The sequence below is a fragment of the Balaenoptera borealis genome (genome assembly GCF_965194805.1).
Source record: "Balaenoptera borealis genome assembly, chromosome: 10".
NCBI lineage: Eukaryota > Metazoa > Chordata > Mammalia > Artiodactyla > Balaenopteridae > Balaenoptera > Balaenoptera borealis.
Window position 1 is genome coordinate 113246106 of NC_138874.1, and position 21522 is coordinate 113267627.

The 21522-nt window shown below is 42.5% G+C and overlaps 1 protein-coding gene across 1 annotated transcript; it reads left to right on the forward strand.

The window, feature by feature from the left end:
* Positions 1 to 996: 996 nt before the first annotated feature.
* NPS (neuropeptide S) lies at positions 997 to 4688 on the forward strand (the record flags this gene model as incomplete). The annotated part of the gene is made up of 2 exons (XM_082339685.1): positions 997 to 1001; positions 1575 to 4688. 2 exons carry the CDS (start codon positions 997 to 999, stop codon positions 1789 to 1791), a joined length of 222 nt encoding a protein of 73 aa, XP_082195811.1. The 3' UTR covers positions 1792 to 4688.
* Positions 4689 to 21522: the final 16834 nt, after the last annotated feature.

Genomic DNA, 21522 nt, shown 5'->3' on the forward strand with positions numbered 1-21522 from the left:
TATAACTGAATCACGTAATAATGGTGCCAATTCGACTGTTTAGGGTGAGTGTTTATGCAAAGGACATACAGGCTTTTATAATATTTGTTGTGAACTTCATAAAGTTTATCAACCAGGCAAATCTACCATATTATTCAGTTAACGAGTCTGCCTGATACGGGTTCCCTTCCTTGATCAGCAAAGTGCATCAGTATCTTTTTAGGGATGTTTAGTGATGTTTTGGGGATCTCATAACTAGAAATGATGCATTTTGTTTTGTTTTGTTTTTGCAATATAAAGGTGGCATCATGAGAATTTCTGGAAAGAACTGGAATGCTTCCCTTCCTGAAATGACTCATAGGCCCCTCCTTGCTGGGAATTTAAAATAGATGGCATTGTATCACTCTTAGATCTCCTCTGCTAACACAGGGTAAAACATACAGTGTAAGAACTTTTGATTGGTTTTCCCATGACCAATACTTCTGAAATTCTCTGACAATTCCCAGATCCCAAATCCAAAAATGCCCATCTTTTTTTCCAGAGAACAGTGGGAATGGTTTTCCTCGGAGCTCTGACTGCTGGACCCTCCAGGAAGCCACTCAGTGATGGGTGGAGAATCCCAGGGAGTATTTTATGCACTGGCCCCATTTCAACTTCCAAAGTAACCCCAAACCAAACTTGTTTTCCTGCATCAGGATAGGAAAATGTGTGCTTTTGACACTGAAGTATGTTTCTTTATTTGTAAAGGGGACATTCAGCCCCCTTGTCCTCTTATAGTTCTCATACAGTTGAAAAACATGGGCTTGGAGTCAGATGCCTCAGCTCAAATCCTGCTTCACCTACAAGCCATTTAATTAATTTCCTCATTTAAAGGAAATTATAACCAAGGAAATAATAGTATCGATTTCATAAAGCTTTTTGAGGGGATAAAATGAGATGATACACATAAAGCATGTAGCACAAAGATCACTGATCATGCCCCTTTGCTTCTGTACTTAGTTCCTTCATCTACAAAGTATGGGGTTAGTATGAACTGCAAGTTCTCAACGGCTAATCTGAGGTTTAAGATTCCAGACTTACTTCTTCTACGACGAAGTGCTCCCTACACTATCCTACATCATCCAGGCCTTTGAGGCCCTGATGAGGAACTGAACCAAAGTCAAAAGACAAAGATGTCAACTCTCAAGTTCAAAGACATCCTTGTGGATAACCCTGGCAAATGGCCCAGGATAGACCCCAGAAGGAAAATGGTTCCAGCTGAAACTTGGAGTTTGGTTATCATGGGTTGTTTTTCTCAGTGAATTTAAAAAACTAGTCCCAAGACTAATTAGAACCACTTGAAAGATTCTTTATAAAGTAATAGCAACAAGATAACTGTACGGTGTAGGATGCAAACAGTGAAGAACTGCAATCACATAAGTAGTGTAAAATTTAGAAAAGAGGGTAGACAGCTCCAAATAGTATTTTGTATTTTGATAAAGCATATATTTTAAAAGGTGTTTTAGCAAAACCTTCTTTAAATATTGGATATATTGGATTTATTGCCGTAAGATTTTGAAAATTGTTACTATTGAAATAAACTTTGAACCCTAAAGCTGTATTCTCTCCCTCTTCCCCCATCTCAACTGCCAGGTGTCTGGGAAATCTGACTACTTTGTCGTCCTGCTGAACAGCTGCCCCACGAGGATGGGCAGGAGAGAGGGACTGGATTTTCTAAAGCCAATTTTGGAGAAGACACTTATGAAAAGGTCCTTTCGCAATGGAGTTGGCACAGGAATGAAAAAAACTTCCTTTCAAAGAGCAAAATCATGACTAAGTGTGCAAAGGACTCTGGGAATTAATCTCAGACTTTGTATAGTGTGGCTAATGTGTTAAAAGTCACTGATATCTTTATCATTTAGTATTGCTATGCTCTCAGTTCTCAAATATCTTCCCTCTCCTAGCTGGTACGGAATAAATTAAGTTGAAAAAAATGTAAACCCGTGTCAAACTTCCACTGTGAGAGAATAAAATATTTATGTGATCAGTTAGTAACTTTCCGGAATAGGCATGGACACATTTGCTAGGTTCTTAAATTGGCTAGAAAGTATGAGCATTTTTACTATGACGACAGTGGTATGATTTTTCCCCCTGCCTATCATATCATAATACTGAATTTTTTCCCTTTAAATATGGTTTTCTGGAATGACTTTAGCAAGGCCAATGCTTTTGGGATGTGTTATTTCAGCTTCTAAGAGAGTCTTGTGAAATTAACAAAAGCTAAGATTCATGACACCAGTGTAATTTCCTCAATCGATTGATACCAGAAACAAACATGACCAGGGCCCTCTGGATGTAACTCTTGCTACCCTTTTCCACCAGATATACTTAGACATGGATTATTGTTTTGTCTTGAAAACTTGTCTTCTTTTTAAATCTTAAAACACAGATATATCGCCAGTAACAGTACAGACAGCAGAGAGACGGCTGGTAGCCCAGGAGTGGTATGGGGGTGCAGGGAGTCCTTTGTGAATCAGCTCCCCAAAACTGTGTTGATTAAAGCCCCACTCCCTCCCCCTCCAGGAAAGACCTCAAACCCCTTCCACTGAAACTCCTGTTATTACTTTTTTTTTTTTTTTTTTAGCCGAAGGTCAACCAGGGGTTGAACCCGGGCCACAGCAGTGAAAGTCCGGAATCCTTACCACTAGGCCGCCAGGGAAATCCCCTGACGTTACTTTTTTTTTAAAGGATAATGCAACATTGGTTGATGTGCTATTATTTCAACAGCATAATCTTCATAAATGTGTATGTGCGTGTTTAATTCTGCAACACACTAAGGGCATTCTAGCCAAGAAAGTTATTACGTTTTCCATTTCACTCTATCGGTGTAGACACAGATGAGGTGAAAAAGTCCTAATGCATTTTAGGACTCGGGACCTTTGTGTCCTTTTGTTTTCTGTCCTTGCAGTCCTGGCCTTTGTTCCTATTAGGGCAGCTTTAGAAATCTAACCAACCGGCCACTGGCAGCTCCATTCTCCTTACCCTCCACTGCAAGCCTGGGCTCCCCTCGAAGCATCTGGAAATGGCAGGAAGGAATCCATCTACGCCCTGCCTGCAGACAGGCTCTGCGGCACCAGGAGGCTTAACGGGTGAGATGTAAATTGCCCCCAAGAAACTGTGGAAAATCTGACAGATGATGGTCAGGGAAATCGGTATTTTTTTATCTGCCTAGCATTGTTGGTGGGGAAGCTAATTAGATAGCCCAATAGACATTATTTACTCCTGCAAAGCTGAAAAACAGTTACTGCATTTATAAGCTCATGGCAAGCATGGCGCCCATCAGGCATCTTGTGTAGGGAAGAGAGAAGGTTTTTATTGCAGAGGAATCTTCCTAATTTTCTATTTGCATTTATATGGATTGGTTGGAATAATAAAACATCAAAAACATAATTGGAAACATTCTCTTCCCATTTCTGGATCTGAAATATCATTCTAACCTCAAGGGGAAAATTGGCCTATGAGAAAGTATTCGCACTCTAAAAATTGTAGCAGAGAAAAACTGGCAGGCAGGGAAATTTGCTTTCTGAGGAAAAATGGTACCTCTTGATAAGGTTTTAGGAATAAAGTGTTTAAGATAAAGAAGACTTCCAAGTCATGTTTAGATAGTGTCATTAGAGAGGTGAGCGAAGGATGACCATGGAAACCTTTGGAGAAAGTGAACCCTAAGACAGTGTAGCACCTGAGTGGCCAGTGGGTCATATTCAGTCATTGGCACCAGTTTCTGCAGGGTCCTGAGCAAGGCTGTCTACTCCCAAGGCTGCCTGAAGAATGGCCTGGGGTCAGAGGGCGTGGTGATGAGAGGGTCACCAGAGGTTAGTGGCTCTGGTGACTTCCCTTTGTCACCAGGGGGTATTAGTGGAGGCCTGAATTTCACCTGTAGAGCCAGTTGCCTCAGGCTAGGGGTTAGAAGCCCAGAGTAGCTTTGTGTGTTCATTCTGATTAACTCTACCTTCACTCACTTAAGTTTCATTTCTTACCTGGAGAGGTATAATTGGAGAGGAAGGAAAAAAGCCCTGAGGGCCATGAGCGCCTGGGGGAGAGAATGTTGTGTGGAGAAAGAGCCCACAAAGCAGGACCTGGGGAGGCAGGACGCCAAAGACCCCCTGGCCACACACACTGCGTTTGGATCCCAGGGCCAGTGTCTACTCAGCTGCATGACCTTGCTCAAGCTTCTAGAATTTTTTGAGCCCAAGTTTCATCACCTATGAAATGGGACTAATACTTACTTACCTTACAGGATTGTCCATTCATTTGCCAATTCATTCACTTGACAAATATTTATTGAACACCTACTATATTCCAGGGACAGTGTTCTAGGCAGTGGGAATGCAGTACAGTAGTTAAGAAAACAGACCAAATTCCTGCTCTCATTGATCTTTTAGTGGAGTGGGAGGGGGGTTGGAGAAAAGAAGATTATACATGTTAGATGGTGATCAGGGATAAGTGATAAGGAGAACCAGCAATGAAGTGGAAGAGGGAGGGCGGAGGGTCTAGGAGTGGAGGCATAATTTCAGATACTGTCATAAGGGAAGGCGTTGCTGAGAATGATTAGTAAAACTCCCCAAATTCCAAGAATGGAGTGAACAGGGAGAGGGTGGGAGGATATGGTGCTGTAACCGAAAGTGGGGTCTGGCTGCTCGCTGCTCAAAAGCCAATTGGTGGAAAGGGAAGTTTGCTTTATTTTGGAGGCCGGCAACCAGGGGGGGCGGGAGGGCTGAGTCCTGCCCAAAGGCCATCTCCCTGCCAGCCCCCAACAATTAGGGGGCAAGAGCTTTTACAGACGGAGGGAGGGGGCTGCATGCAGAAACAGCACATTCAGCTCGAACAGTCGTCTTGAACTCGGTCCTGTGGTGATCTGACCAGCATCATCTAGATTATTTTAAATACAGGTAATCTTCAGTTCCTGGATTGGTTTGTTCCCGTTTCCTTGAGGCCAGTTCTCAGAACTGTGGCAGCTTATGTCATGGCTACACTCTGGTCATCATGGAGTTAACTTCTTCCACCCGGCAGGGGCTTCAGTATCTACATGACAGCTCACAGGATATGGCTCAGAATATGATCTATAGCTCTTGAGGAGGAACTAAAGGTCCTTGACTTTGCTTAATGACTAAAGTATTATTATTTAGTCTTGTTGGACTGCTTTTCTTTGCTTCTGCATTTTCTTACTTCTCTGATTAAACTTATTCTTTAGCTAAAGTTTTTCCACAGACGAAAGGCAGGCTGAGGACATGGGGGCCAAGACCATAGGGTCCTGCTCCGTTTCAGTACCAGACAGGTAGGGGGCTTCTGTATGGTCTTGTCAGAACTTCTGCTTTTCCTCTAAATGACATGGGATGGCACTGGAGTGTTTTGAGCAGAGAAATGACATTATCAAATATATCTTTCAGCTTTCATTGATTTGTAAGAATGAGAAATAAGGTGCGTACATAGTAGGTCTCAATAATAGTAGCAGTAATTAATCCTACGGTTGACACCCAGGAACTCGTATTGCTTTTCTTCCTAGCCTGTTTCATAGTTCTGCCCTGGGAAATAATTAAACTGAGCGGGAACCCTTGATTGGGCAAGTACATGGGAAGGGAGAGCTGTCACTCTCCAAGGTGCTGAGAGAACATGACTGAGAGTCAGATTCCTGTCCCATCAACTAAAAATCACCTTAAATGTGAAATTCTATTTCACTGGATTCTCTTTCATGTACAAATGTGGAACATTTTATTTTCAAATATTTACTGAGATTCCCATAGAAACATCCCAAATTTTGAGGGAGGGATGCATGAGTGTGTAAATCTATGGGTAGAAAGCTCCAGCAAACAAATACAAGAATTAAGCTTTCAACTCACACACTTGAAATTTTGAGATGCTCTTCTCATTTTCCTTCTGGTGGTGATTTATTTCTAATGCAGAAACATGAAAAAACAAACAGGGATGCTTGCTACAAAATTTCCACTCCGAACACTCAGTCTCATTCATTTTTGAGCCGTCACAGAAGGAGCAACAATTTAGGGAAGGAAAATCTAAAAACAATTGAATTTCATTTCTCTCATATAGTAAGACCCAGAATATAGCAGTTTGACATCAAAGTCCCATTTCTACACTCAATAATCTCATCTCCTTTTGGCCCGCAGACAATAACAGCAAAAAGGAAACATCAGGAGACTCTTCTCTGCCCTTTCCCTCCATATGTGTTTCTTTCTGCTAATATTCATGTAGACTCACATGCTAAGTGTAGAGGCAGGTTTCTCTGTTGATGGAAGACTGTTGCTTTAATTCTCTTCTATGGAGGAAAGATTGTCTTCTGGGTGCTGGAGAGCTGCCCCTGCGCTACCTGGGATGACTGTCGTCAGTCCTCCTCTTCATGAGTGCTGAGCCCCCCTCAACTCCCCCCAGGCTGGGATATGCAACTTTCTGAGCAGCTGACAATCCAGTTCAGACTGTTTCTTCCCAGCTAACAAATCCATTCCCCTGCTTGACCTGCAAAAAGTGAGATGTCTGGCAGGCCCTCTCTCCTGGATCACAAACCGTGGTGAGTCCAGCCATGCAGGTGCAAGCACACCTCTCTGTGGGACCCAGACCAGGCCCTGCAGGCATTGCCCAGCTGCTGGGCCTTCTGCCCTGACCTCTGCCCTCCATGGTGTGGTGTTGAGGCTAAACCTGATGACACCTTCTTGGCTGACCCCTGTCCATCAAGACTAATGCCCTAGATGGAGAAAACTTGCAAAAAAAAAGAAAAAAAATCAAACCTAAAGACATCTTTGCTAAGTGGGACTCGGTGTGGTCACAAACTGTCTCCTCTGCAGTGATATCCAAACTCCCACTCACCAGGTTGGGGGCTTTGCTTGAAGTGCTTTCCATACTCCATCCCATTTGTACTCTCCACAGCCCCAGCCCTGGGAGAGGGCCCTGGGATGCTCTTATCTCCATGGACAGACAAGGAAACTGAAGCTCGGCGATCCAGTGGTTTTCTCATAGAGGATCAAGGTCAAATACCCGGTAAAGGGCAGGTCTGTCTGACTGCAGAGAAGGTGCCCTGTGACCTGTGATGTCCAGTTGCCCACAGGTATGGTGTCAGGCAGTGAAGAGAAGAGAAGGAAATAAGAAATCAGAGAAAGCATACAAGACGGTCAATTTTATGTGTCAACTTGACTGGCCCATGGGGTGACTTGATATTTGGTTAAACATTATTCTAAGTGTGTCCGACTTTCTGGATGAGATTAGCATTTGAATCTGCAGACTGAGTAAAACAGGTTGCCCTCCCAGGTGTGGGTGGGACTTAGCCAGTCCCCTAAAGGCCTGAGTAGAATGAAAGGCTGAGTAGGAAAGAACTCGCTGTCTCTGCCTCACCGTTCTTGAGCTGGGACATTGGTCTTCTCTGCTCTCGACTCAGACTCAGACTTAAAATATACTATTGGCTTTCCAGGGTCTGGACTTCTCAACCTTCATAATTGCATGAGCCAATTGCGTTTTATCTCTCTCTCTTTTCCCTCTGTCCCCCTTCTCCCCCTCTCTCTTCATATGTCCTATACATTCTGTTTCTCTGGAGAACCCTAACACAGTGTATTAGTTTTCTGTTGCTACATTAAAAAATTACCAGAAACTTAGTGGTTTAAACAACACACATTTGTTATCTTCTCATGGTCAGGAGTCCAGACACAGCTGGGTCCTCTAACTCAGGGCCTCACACGACTGCAGTACAGGTGTCATCAATGCTGCAGTCACACCTAAGGCTCAACAGGGAAAGGATCCACTTCCAAGCTCACGTAATTGTTGGCAGAATTCAGTCCTTTGTGGCTGAAGGCCTGAGAGTCTCAGTTTCATTCTGGCTGTTGGCCGGAGACCGTCCTGAGTTTCTAGGGTCTGCCATCAGTCGTTGCCATGTGGGATCCCACCGTGGCTGCCAGCTTCATCAAAGCCAGCAAGACAGAGAATCTCGCAGTAAATGGACATTGCAATCTTCTGTAACATCGTCATGAAAGTGACATCTACCACCTTTGCCATATTCTATTGACTAAAAGCAAGTCAGAGGTCCTGCCCACACTCAAGGGGACTGTTTACACAAGGGTGTGAACACCAGGAAGTGAGGATCATGGGCGCCACTTCAGAGTCGACAGAGGAGTTATGGGTGACTGGCCTTGGCTGTGGGAGAGAACCATTTGTCTCTAGACCGGAGCTCTGAGAAGGAGTAGGATACACACCAAAGGTGGTCTGGCAGACTGGCGGTCTGTTAGTAAGACTTAGATTGATTTTAAGGCTTAAATACAGAGTGAAAATTAAGTTATTGGAGTCCTACTATATGCCAGGCACTGGTTAAAGAGTTCCATGTATGAGCTCGTTCAATTCCCATAACTTCTTCAAGAATACAGTCAAATACCTCTAAGGTAGGTGCTCTTACTATCTTAAAGATAAGGCATCAGGGGCAGAGAGGTTAAGTAACCTGCCTAGGGTCACATAGCTTGTGAGCAGTAGAGCCGAGATGGGGACCCAGGTGGTCTAACTCCAGAGATGGAGGATTTTCCCCCTACTCAGCGTCTAAAACCCTTAGACGAAGAAAGCTGCCATCTCCTGGGAGTGTTCAGGCATTTTTGAATGGCACAGGCGAGTGAAGAAAAGCTGGCTGCAGCTGGAGTATAGGAAAGCCAGGCTAGGGAGTAAGGCAAAAAGGCAAAAAGGACACAGTGAAAGGAAATGGTGTATTTGAAATTTCCAAGACATGTTTCCCATGGTGAAATGTGTTCTTGTGGGAGAGAGCAAAGAAGCAATTAGAAAATGACTGGATCCAGTTCAATTAGAAAATTTGGAAATTATGAAGGAGCTGCCTCTGCACTTGATAAATAGCAATGCGCTATCGTGAAGTAACTGTTCTATAAATAACAGAGAGAGAGAGTATTTCCTTCTATAGCAGTAAAATTGCTAAAAGTTATACTGGAGAAGACAGCCTCCAGGAGGTGTGTAACTCTTGTTCCTCTGTCCATAATGGGCCTTGTCATATCCTTGGGCAAGCAGGCTAGTAATTATCAAAGTGAATTATGGTCACTGCCGAAGGATGACATTAGCTAGAATCCTGCTTCCTACCACCATGGTGGAAACCCTCCAGGTATATCGAAGAATTATGAGTTAAGGTGCTTTTATAGCCTTTAAGAAACAAAATCTGCAGCTCAGAATCAGCGCACTGTATTCTCTGCCCGGGATCCTCTGAGCTTTGGTGACCCAGGCTGTGCGTGACCAGTCAGTTCCCTGGGGTCTTGTGTTGCTTGAGATTTAGAGGCATAGGCTTTGATTTAGACCTATGGGAGCTTTAACAGCATTCCACTTGATAAGCTTGGTGGCTGGACATGATCCTGGGCTTCTCAGGAAACTGAAGCCTCAGTTGCCTCATCTGTCAAATGGAACCCAGAGTGACATGAGGATAAAGTTGTAGTGAGAAGTAAGTGAAGTAACACATGTTATGCACCTAACACAGTTCTCCACCTGAGTGCTCTGTAGATGGTGACCAGCTGCAGCAGAATGTACCGAACATCCCGGTTTAACATTGCATAGAAAATGCGGTATATAACTCATACTTACAAATTAAGTTGGTGAAGATTTGGAGGCAGATATGGTTTGTTGATGATGGAAGTATGGATTGGATGTTATCCTGAGTATATTGCTAAGCTATTACAGATGCTGGTATGGCTGATCGTGAGGGAAATGTTCTATGCCCTCTAGAAATAGTGTGGCCAATAACGTAGATTAATGCAAGTACGTTGGGAGATTGAATATACAGACCAGCAAGGACCAGAACAAACAGGACGATGCAGACCCGCGCCTCTGCAGCCACCAGGCCAGGAAGCCGATTTCTGCAGCAACTGGCGCAGAACCGTCAGGACTTGGTCAATGACTGCCAATTTCTCTAGTGTTTTTACCTCACATACAACTCATAACCAACAGAGAAAGTCAAATATGCTCTCAAACCAATCACATAAGATGCCCCACTTCTAGTCAGCCCACCTCCACCTTCTCCAGGCCAACAGCCTCCAGTCAGGGCAAACCTGAAACCTCCCTGTTTTTCCACTATAAAGTTTCTGTGCTCCTCTGTCTCTGAGTCTCTGTCAAACGCAAGTGATGGTGGCCGACTCCTTTGCTATGGCAAGCTGTGGGCGAATAGCCTGTTTGTTCCAATTTGGGTGGTCTATTTGTTTCCATGAATAGATACAACCAAGGTGACATACATTAAGAAAAACTTGCCAGGAAATCGACAATATTGGTTGAATGTAAATATCTGTTGGCTTGAACTTTTTTCAGTGTTTTTTTTCTTTAAATAAAGACATTTTATTCACTTATCTTACTGTAAATTTAAAAACCAGACATTTAGAAAACTTAGGCAAAAAAAACCCCAAAAGGCAAAAAAAAACCCAAAAATTGAAAAATGTAACCCTAATCTCACTACCCATCGGTAACCTCTCTCAGTGTCTTCAGACATCTATGTGATGTGGGAACAGAGGCATGCACACACGCGCGCACATTTTTATATAAATGTGGTTACACAATTCAAATTGTGAAATCTGTTTTATGAATTCACAATATGCAGATAGCTTTCTATGTCTGTCGATGTTGAAATATACCATTGTGTTTAAGGTCTGCAGAGGATTCAACTGTATGCATGTATCACAACTAGTTAAATCATCCTCTGTTAATGGACATTTCAATCATTCAATATTGTGTTGATAGGAAAAATGCTACAACTCATACTTTTGTACATTTGGTCAATTGCTTTGTAATAAAATGCTAGAACTGGGAAAGGTGGTCAACAGGTTATACACATTTAAAATTTCAACATATGCTGCTAAAGTGTCCTCTGGAACGGTCACACTGGACATTGCCTATCTTTTTCAAATTTGCCAATTTGGTTGGTAAAAAGCAGTATCACATATTTAAATTTGTACTTTTTCATTTTTTCATTACTGGTAGGGTTAAACATCTATCTATTATCTATCTAGCTGTCTGTCTATCTATCTATCTACATACCTACACACACACCAACACACACACACACATTTGGAATTCTTTTATGAATTGCTTTTTCATGTACCTGGCCCATTTTTCAATTAGATATCTTTTCTTATTGATTTTAAAACTTCCTTATGTAATAGGCTATTGAGCATTTTTGTCATATTTTGTAATTATATTTTTGTTTTATTTGTATTTAACTTGCAAATATCTTTTATTTTTCTCCTTCACATTTTCTGGCTATTGGGTCACGGGAAAGAAAATGCTCCCATTCCAAGAAAATAAAAGGTTTTAAGAGTTTATTTAAGTCTTTGATCCAGGACATCATCTCTTGCTGAGTTAGATTATATCCTCAAGTGTATTTACATAAACGTACATCAGCCCTCTTTGCATATTTAGAATGCCCTTCGGTTGACCTCTAATGTAAATAACAGCTTACATCATTTTGAGGTTGGGACTTTTTTTTTTCTGTCAAAATTTTGTAGATATCTGATTGCTTCATTGTCTTTTGGAAACTTGTGCTGCTGAGAAGTTCTAGCTTGTCTTTAATTTTTTTTTTTTTTTTTTTTTGCTTGTGAGTAACCTGTTTCTTCTTATTGCATATTTGTAAGATTATTTTAGTTTTTTTAAAATTTCAGTTTAAAAGTTTAAAGTTCAGTAATCTTATCAGGATAAATCTTATCAGGATATTTATCATTCTCTATTAATTAATTGTCCAGGTCATGGTACTTCCTTGAAAGCTCTCTTCTCTTACATTTTATTATCATGTAATTCTACTCTTTTATTTTCTAATTCATGGAACCCAATATCCATATCCAATATCCAATGTCTATCACATTTTGATCACTACCTTAGTCTGAATTCCCCAGAACACAGAATGTGGGCAACACCTCATGGGAACCCTCTGTTTGGAGTGCAATTCCAGGACAGCAAGGATGAAAGGAGAATGGAAGTGAAACGAAGAGGGAGGAATAGCAAATACAAGGTTGTGCATTATGAGCTGGTCATACCATCATCAAAAAACATAGTTGGTATTCTGGGACTACATGAACCGCTGGTCTTAAGACAGTTCACTGGAGAAGAGGGTGGAGGTGTAAATCATTTGCCGAGTTTTTGGTCAAATTGGTCTGCTTGCTCCTTTCCATCAAAGTTTTTCCCCTGGGCTACTCCCTTCTCCATACTCCTGGGCTGTGTTGCCCAGGTCCCACCCCCAATCCCGGCCCCAGGCAGCTGCCAGGGAAACCAGGTCCCCGTCCCAGCATGTGAAGGTTCAACTAAGCTTGGAAGTGGAGAGAGCAGGAGCCCCCGGTCCTGCGGGGTTGGATGCAGATGCAGACAGCCGGTGACATTAGGAGAAATGGCCGAGCGTGGGTCTGGGACCAAGTGCGCGTGTTGGCTGCACAGCTGAGCCGGTGGTGCCACCGCGGCCCCTGATCCAGTGGTGCCACCGCGGCCCCTGATCCAGTGGTGCCACCGCGGCCCCTGATCCAGTGGTGCCACCGCGGCCCCTGATCCAGTGGTGCCACCGCGGCCCCTGATCCAGTGGTGCCACCGCGGCCCCTGATCCAGTGGTGCCACCGCAGCCCCTGATCCAGGCAGCCTGCTCTGGGCAAGGGCAGCATCCCTGGCTGGGGCTCCCCAAGTGGCCCCGATGTGTGCAGCCCAGAAACTGGGAGGCTCATCTGTTGGGTCCAGGACAACCATTTTCTCTGTCCTTCTTTTGTTTCTTTGTCTTTGCCTCTATGTTACCTGGGACTTTTCATTCCTGTCCTGAATGTTATTAACTTGGTTTCTGTAGTGTCGATTCTGAGAACTGCAGCTTCTAAAATATTTTTAATTTCTGCAATGATACTGTCTTTATCTTTAGGCCAACAGATCTATGTTAATCTCCTTCTTTTATCTTCTTTCACTTTTCATCTTTTGTTCTTTTTACTCTCTAAAAAGGTGAAGAAAATTCCCTGATTTGTTTGATTTCCAAAAACGACCGCTTTGGGATATTAACTCTCCCTCTCTTTCTTTTTTCTTTTTAAAAATAAAATTTAAATAATATTTTAAATATAAAATATTTAAATAATATTTTAAATAATCATTTTAAATAAAATAATCATGCATTTTGAGTGCTTACCACGGCAACTATTTTGTTAAGCACTTAGCATAAGTTACCTCCTAAGCCTTACAACCACAGGGTGACATCCGTAGTATTATCTCAATGAGGCATAGAGAGATTAATTAAATTGTCCAAGGTTACAGAGCTAAAACATGGAGGAGTCAAGGCTTAAATCAGCTGTACCTGACTCCAAACCCTGTTTTCATTTACGGAGTGCTTTCTACGTGTGAGTGCTTGCTATGCTTTCTCAAATAAAGCATGTGTTGCCTTTTTTTTTTTTTTAACACCTTTATTGGAGTATAATTGCTTTACCATGTTGTGTTAGTTTCTTCTGTATGACAAAGTGAATCAGCTATACGTATACATATATCCCCATATCCCCACCCTCTTGTGTCTCCCTCCTACCCTCCTTATCCCACCGCTCTAGGTGGTCACAAAGCACCAAGCTGATCTCCCTGTGCTATGCAGCTGCTTCCCACTAGCTATCTATTTTACATTTTTAAAAAATAAATTTACTTATTTTTATTTTTGGCTGGGTTGGGTCTTCGTTGCTGTGCACGGGCTTTCTCTTGTTGCAGAGCACGGGCTCTAGGTGCGCAGGCTTCAGTAGTTGTGGCTCACAGGTTCAGTAGTTGTGGTTCGCAGGCTCTAGAGCACAGGCTCAGTAGTTGTGGCGCACAGGCTTAGTTGCTATGCGGCATGTGGGATCTTCCTGGACTAGGGCTCGAACCCGTGTCCTCTGCATTGGCAGGCGGATTCTTAACCACTGCACCACCAGGGAAGTCCCTATTTTACATTTGGTAGTGTATATATGTCAATGCTACTCTCTCACTTCGTCCCAGCTTACACTTCCTCCTCCCAGTGTCCTCAAGTCCATTCTCTTTGCCTTTTTAACCTTGTTTTGTTCATCAAATTAGCTGCAGAACCTTGACTGGGCAATTGCACTACGCATGCTCAGTTTCCTCACCTGTGACACAGTTTAAGTTGTGTTCTCTCCGGCTCTGAGCATCCTGGCTCTATTTTTCTCCATACTCTGCGCTGCACTGGTTTCGGAGACTTAACCTGGACTTTCAATTTGGGTGGCTACTCGTCCAGGATTGAGACAGTGAGGCTGCAGTCTTAGCTCCGCATCTGCTAAAAAGAAATTTTGAAAACCAGACAAAAATGCCCCGCATTTTCCCTGCAACGTTTTCTTGATTGGGTAGCAGAGTGCAATGAACCCCCAATTACTAGAAGCAGGAAAAAAACAGAATTTTGCCTCTTAGAACTCGAAGGATGGAGCAAATCTTTGGTGTAGACAGTTTCTTTGTTCTAGGAAGGGCCACATCAGGGACCCCTCTTGACCACCATGTGTAGGTCAAGTACTTACTCTGTGTCCTCAGTGTAGCACCAGACCCCGGCTAAATGCCGATCCCAATCCAAACTCTTCAGACCAGGGTGTGCAGTGCTCTCTGGATGACATAAAATGCTGTCCTGTTTCAGGGGCTGGGAGGGGGGGTGGGTGTGTACCTCCCTGCAGAGTAAAATAAAAACTTTAAAATTCTTTTTATTAGCAGTTTCCTCCAGTTTTCCAGAGATGACATTTGAGGATGCTGGGGACGTGGGTGGGGACGGAGCTGGTGAAATGGGCTCTCCACTAGGGACAGAAAGATGCCTGACTTTTAACACAATGTCCAGTGTTTGGACTTCGTTTCCAGAAATCAAGGGGGTGTTATGAAGTGACTTGGTCACAATGTCCTTACATTTTCTCCGGTTCACATAGTGACCCAGAGAACTCTTTGGCTGTTTGTCCCCACCCCCTTCTTCTGGTAATCGCATAGAGAGATGTCGCTTTGGACACTCACACTCCCTCACTACCAATGGTCCCCCTGGAGCTCTGCTCCTGTTCTGACCAGCATACTTAGTCCCCCTTCACAGGACGGGGTGCAGGGATTAGTACACGAAGCCCAGACTTTTGCTAAACTTGCCTGGAAGGAAAATTCCTTTTCTTCCATGGCCTTGGAGCTGTGAAGAGAGGTGCTGTTGTCAACCATTTTTCCATGATGGGAGGAGACTTTAAATGGTGGTGAATGATACAGGGACATGGGGACCTACCAGGTCCCAAAGAAAAGGGGCCCAGGAGTCTGTGATGCCTAAAGCCATATCCACACAACCCTTCCCTTGCTGTGAGCCAGTAAAATCTCCTTTTACTTCAATAGCTTTGAGCTGAGTTTCCTGCAGCTTGCAAACTTTCTACCGCACCCTGGGCACTTCTGTGGCTTGGACCTGAGCAAGAGCTTCATTGTTCTCTATTTCTGCTGAAGTCAGATGTCAGCCCTTCCTCCAAGGTCTCGGTTTCTACTAAATAACTTGGATGTTCTCTAATAACTTGGCCATAGCATTTCATTTGCCCAAGGAACCTGCCTTAGGGTGTTGTTTCACTAGAAGTATTACATAAAGATTTCAACGAGCAAAATTAATATAAAGTTACCCTCTTCTTAAGTGGGAGACTTCCTTCCCTTGGCTTCAAAGTGAACGTTAATATACTCCCAGGAAGAGAGTGGGTCTGAGAAGGCTCTGAATTACCCTCCATCTCAAATGTGCACTCAACGTCTGCCTCGTATAAATTGGGAGCAGAGAGGAATAATAAAGGTGGTGGCATCTTCCGTTATAAACTCCTGCCAGAGAGCATGAAAAACGGTGACAGAATGGAGGAGCAGGAGAAGGAAGAGGTGGATGAGACTTTTACATTTTTTTGCTTTATTTTGTGTATATAACCATAAAAAATAATGTCCTCCATTTGGATAAGGCTTTTATCTTTTTATTTCTCGAAGAGAGTTCATATCCTGTATCTAAACTGACATAGGTAGAAAAGATATTATAATTTCCATTTTACAGTTGATGAAACTGAGATCCATAGGAACAAGCTGAGGACATATAACTAATTACAAATCTATAATTTTTGAGTAGCCAACTCTGTGGGTTCTCATGATAAGCGCTGTCTCTGTTTTCAGACTTTCAGATGATATTAACATGTTATAATTCAAGAGGAGCACGCAGGAACTTGCCACTGAGAACGCGAAATCTCTTGTTCAAGATCCCAGAAGTTTCTAATTTATATAAGGACTTTGCAAAGGGCCAGCATTATAGTTGCCATTATGCTTTCATTAGTAACTCCTAAAATTAACTAATTTTAAAGGCTACATTCAATATTTTAGAAGAACTTTTGGAAGGTTTAAATCATTACCCAATTTCATATCTCTTTAAGGCTATCATTTCAGAGGCAGCAAATTGTATCACGTAGGAGGGACAGACATTTGCAAGATGACAGTTGAAGTACAACTCTACTTTAATTGTGGGATAGAAACAGCTATGTCATTGCGAATAGAATGTGAGTAGGCAGATCTTCCTGGGCTCCTGGCCTCAGATCAATGAGCAAAATTAGGTGGGATTGGGATTGAGGTGCCCTGGATCCGTCCAGTCTCTCTCAGGATCATGGGCTCTGTGTCATAGATCCAGGGGCAATCTCACGTCATAACTATTTTGCAGGGTTTTCTTTTTTTTCCAATATTTATTTTATTGAAGTATAGCTTTTTTTAATAATTGTTATTGGAGTATAGTTGATACATATATGTATATCCACTCTTTGTTTAGACTCTATTCCCATATAGGTCATTACAGAGTATTGAGTAGAGTTCCCTGTGCTATACAATAGGTTCTTCTCAGTTATCTATTTTATGTATAGTAGTGTGTATATGTCAATCCCAACCTCCCAATTTATTCCTCTCCCTCTTTCTGCCTTGGTAACCATAAGTTTGTTTTCTACATCTGTGACTCTATTTCTGTTTTGTAAATAGCCTTATTTGTACTACTTTTTTAGATTCCACATATAAGTGATGTCATATGATATTTGTCTTTGTCTGACTTACTTCACTCAGTATGACTAGTATCTCTAGGTCCATCCCTGTCACTGCAATTGGCATTATTTCATTCTTTTTTATGGCTGAGTAATATTCCATTGTACATATGTATCACATCTTCTTTATTCATTCCTCGTTGATGGACACTGAGGTTGGTTCCATGTCCTGGCTATTGTAAATAGAGCTGCAATGAACATTGGGGTACATGTATCTTTTCGAATTATGGTTTTCTCCAGATATTTGCCCAGGAGTGAGATTGCTGTATCACATGGTAGCTCTATTTTTAGTTTTTTAAGGAACCTCCATACTGTTCTCCATAGTGGCTGTATCCATTTACATTCCCACCAACAGTGCAGGAGGGTTCCCTTTTCTCCACACCCTCTCCAGCATTTATTGTTTGTAGAATTTTTTTGATGATGATCATGCTGACCAGTATGAGGTGATACTTCATTGTAGTTTTGATTTGCGTTTCTCTAATAGTTAGTGATGTTGAGCATCCTTTCATGTGCCTCTTGGCCATTTATTGGAGTCTAGTTGATTTACAAGGTTGTGTTAATTTCTGCCGTACAACACAGTGACTCAGTTATATGTATATAATTTCTTTTTTCATATTCTTTTCCATTAGGGTTTATCACAGGATAGTGAATATAGTTCCCTGTGCTCTACAGTAGGACCTTGCTGTTTATCCACTCCATACAAAAAGTTTACGTCTGCTGACCCCAACCTCCCACTGAGGCAAGACATATAAAAGCTCAGTGCGAGGCCTGATACCGGAAGGGCTCAGCAAGTGTCACTGTTACTTTTGGCATCATCCTAGCACAGCACCACCAACATCATCAACATCATCGTCGCGGTCCTGATCATCAGACTAAGCTGGGTCTCTCTTTTGGGAAATCTAGCTACGGCTGTCTGCCCGTGATCTACCGTAACTTAGTGTCCTGACTCAAGCGGTCCATGTTCTTGCTTGTCTGCCCACGATGGAGAAGCGCGCTTTGCCTACCATACCTCAAGCCTAGCACACAGGAGTCAACATAAAATATGACAAGAGACATAATTTTTTTACACTAATGTTTTTGTCTCGTCGTTCAAGCCAAATGACTCAGTTGTTCTACAAGCCCTGGACTTGCAAATTAGTGGGTCATGTGGGTGTCTTCCATTTTATAGCCTTAATCCTAAGTGGCTTGAAATCAGCCTCTGTGGCTCTCTGTAGTGATGACTCTGCTTTTCTTTCACTCTTCTCCTCACAGGGCTCTAACGCTGCACAGCCCAAGAGGAAATTCCGGACTCTGCATTTTGCTTGGAGCTAAATCTGAAGTCTTCATTTTGCCCCGGTCCTGCTTATTCATGCCTCCTCGTTATGATCAAATATATTAAAAAAACAAAAACAAAAACAAAAAACAGCTATGGCTTGGAAAATCACTTGCTATTAGGAGACCTCCTCCAACTGGGTATTTTCACTAAGAAAATACTGGTGCAAAGTGCTGCTGAAAGCTTTCCAACCTCCAAAATATCTGACTTAATGAAAGAAAAGAAAGCCTTCCCCTGTTGGTGAAATGATCTGAGACAGATGTTGGAACAAAATAGGCTAAAGATTAAGAAAAATAGATTTTAAAAATCTATTTTCTTCTTCTCTCCCTCCTCTTCTCCATAGTAAATTGCTAGAAAGAAGAAAAGTAATTATAAAATTTAGACGACATGCTTTTAAAAATAATAAGATTTTAGAATTCTTATGGTAGGGTGGTTGTATGAGATGTCTATTTATTTGGGCTAAATTTTCTTTGCTTAAGTTATGGGCACAAGTTTCTTTTTCCACATTTAATTTTAGGATGGCACTCAAGTTTGCAGAAAATATGTACACATAGAAAGCTGAGTGTGTATTACATGATTATTAATCCAAAATCCTGTTAACTTATAGCAATTCTTTGTGAGTATAAAAGCCAAAATTCTAACCCTTGTGAAACTACAAACACAGCCCTCTGAGCGATGTGGTGGTCTTTTGTTTTTGGTCATAATATAATTGGTTTTGGGATTTGAAGCAGGAGAAGCCACTAATACAAACATTGAAACATAATAATTTTGGTTTCTTGGGATATAAGCATAATCATATGACAAGTTTTTTGTATTATTGGGCACCAGGAAAAACATTTGTCTTATTGCATGATAATCAGATCCTTGTCAAAGGAAGACACTTGATAAGCTATTAATATACTAGCATCTGTCGTGACCTTCTTCTACTATCTATCATAGGAGTCAAGGAAGAAGGAGAGCGAGAAGGGGAAAGAGAAGATGCATCCTGGTCCTCAAGCAGCTGCCATTGAGTAGGAGGCTTGTTGAAATATTGCATGAGCAGGTAAATCAGTGCAGAAAGAGATGCGACGAATCACCCTTGGTTGGCTCCATGCTCCATAAAGGAACTTTCTCATAAGCAGAGGAATAAGCTTCCCCTCTGAGGGATCTCTCATGGTGGTGGTTTCCCCCATCACTGCTGGCTCAGAGAGATAGGTCCTGTGTATTTTAATGCAACTTTGATCCCAGCAGACTCTCCTTGCCTGTTTTCTCCCCTTCTCCACTTTAATTTGAAACACTGCTCCAGGTGAGCTCTGGGAAAATAGCAACACCAATGGAAGAGGCACACCAGCCTCTCGAGAGGCTTTGGCTTCATGTGCTGGAGACAGAAGAACCACAGGAAATCAGAACAGCTGCTCCTGAGGAAAACCAAAGTGTGCTCGCTGGGGTAGGGAGAGCATTGGTTAAGACTCCGTTGCTGGCAGGTAACAAGAACCCAACTCAAACAGGTTTTAGGATAAATAAGTGTGTTACAAAGATATGGCGTAAAGACTGGCTGAACCTCTGGACCAGGGCTCAGTCTCTGCCAGGCTCTCTCTGTCTGGGTAGCTCTCCTCCATTCTCTCTCTGTGTTGGCTACACTCTTTTTTAATTCTATACAAGAACTTCCCTCATGTAGTTAGATACGGGGCCACCTTGAGCTCATCTAACAGTTTCAGCCACTGAGAAGGAGGTGCCCTCCTCTGGATCAATTGGCTGGGGCCAGGAGTGAAGACCCTTCTGTATGAACATGGTGTGTAACACGTTGAATCTCATGTATGAACCACACATACATATGAACAAATCTCATTTATGGGTGACAACCATGAAACCATGATGTGGAGGGTCATTCTCAGAAGGGAGCCGCTCAGGACAGACAATCTCACTGACATACAATAGAAGGTGGGTTGTCCATTGGTCTTTCATTCCAAAACAGCCCTTCACCGAATGTCCCAGAGAGTCTACAAAACATCAGAATGTCAGGACAAATCAGTTAGGAAAAACAATTAAGCAGCCAGTTGCTTTGATGTGCCGTAGACTGGACTTGGTCAGCAGGGTTGGTCATTCTTGATATCTAAGCACCTCCCCTCAGCTTTTTGGAATAGGACAGGTGACCTGAGCAATAAGAGATGATAGTGTCACCTCCACAATCCTCCGGGCCAGCTTCCTTTCATAGCCCTTCCTTGGGCACTTCATTGGAAAAAGGATGTGTGATGGTTAATTTTATGTGTCAACATAACCGGGCTGAGGGTTGCCCAGGTAACTGGTAAAACCATATTTCTGGGTGTGTCTATGAGGGGGTTTCTGGAGGAGATTAGCATCTGAGTCAGGAGACTGAGTAGAGCTCTGTCCTCACTAATGTGGGCGGCCATCATCCAGTCCATTGAGGGTCCAGGGTGAAGGAAGGGCAAATTCTTTCTCTCTCTTCATGAGCTGGGACACCCCACTTTCCTGCCTTCAGACATCAGAGCTCCTGGCTCTCAGGCTTTCTGACTCAGGCTGACTCATACCACTGGCTTTCCTGGGTCCCCAGCTTGTAGATAGCACGTTGTAAGTCTTCCCAGCCTGCACAACCATGGGAGCCTAATCCTCGCGGAAGAGGAAGCCCCCAGGGGTGCTTGTCTCAGAGACTATGACTTGCCCTGGATTCCTGGCCATGTATAGCTGTGGGCACATTTGGCCTGAGTAGCCACTTCCATTGGGTGATTAGAAAATCCTCAGGCGATTTCACAACTAAGTATATCCACAGAGTCCGCATAGGTACACCCTTATTTCCAAGTTTCAATATGGTTCTCTTATTTCTTGCCAGTTTTCCAGCCTGATGCAAAAACACAGCAGTTGCAATTGATTTGCTTCATACAGTATATTCTCAAGTTTTATTTTATGTCCTTAAGAATAACCATGTCCCAAACATGTTTTTTTTTAAAACATATATTTTTTTATTGTGGGAACTATATTCAATATCCTGTGATAAACCATAATGGTTTTGCTTTCCAAACATGGTTCTTATAAATACATAAAGATTTTTATAGTTTTTAATGGAAGGCAAATCTAAATGTATTATGTAAAATGTTTAAAATTGTCATTATGTATCACAGAAGAATATAAGATGTTTCTTTTATTATACATCATTAGAACTTGGGAAAGAAGATTTGTGAAGCGGCACTTCCATGTTACATATAAAAGATAACT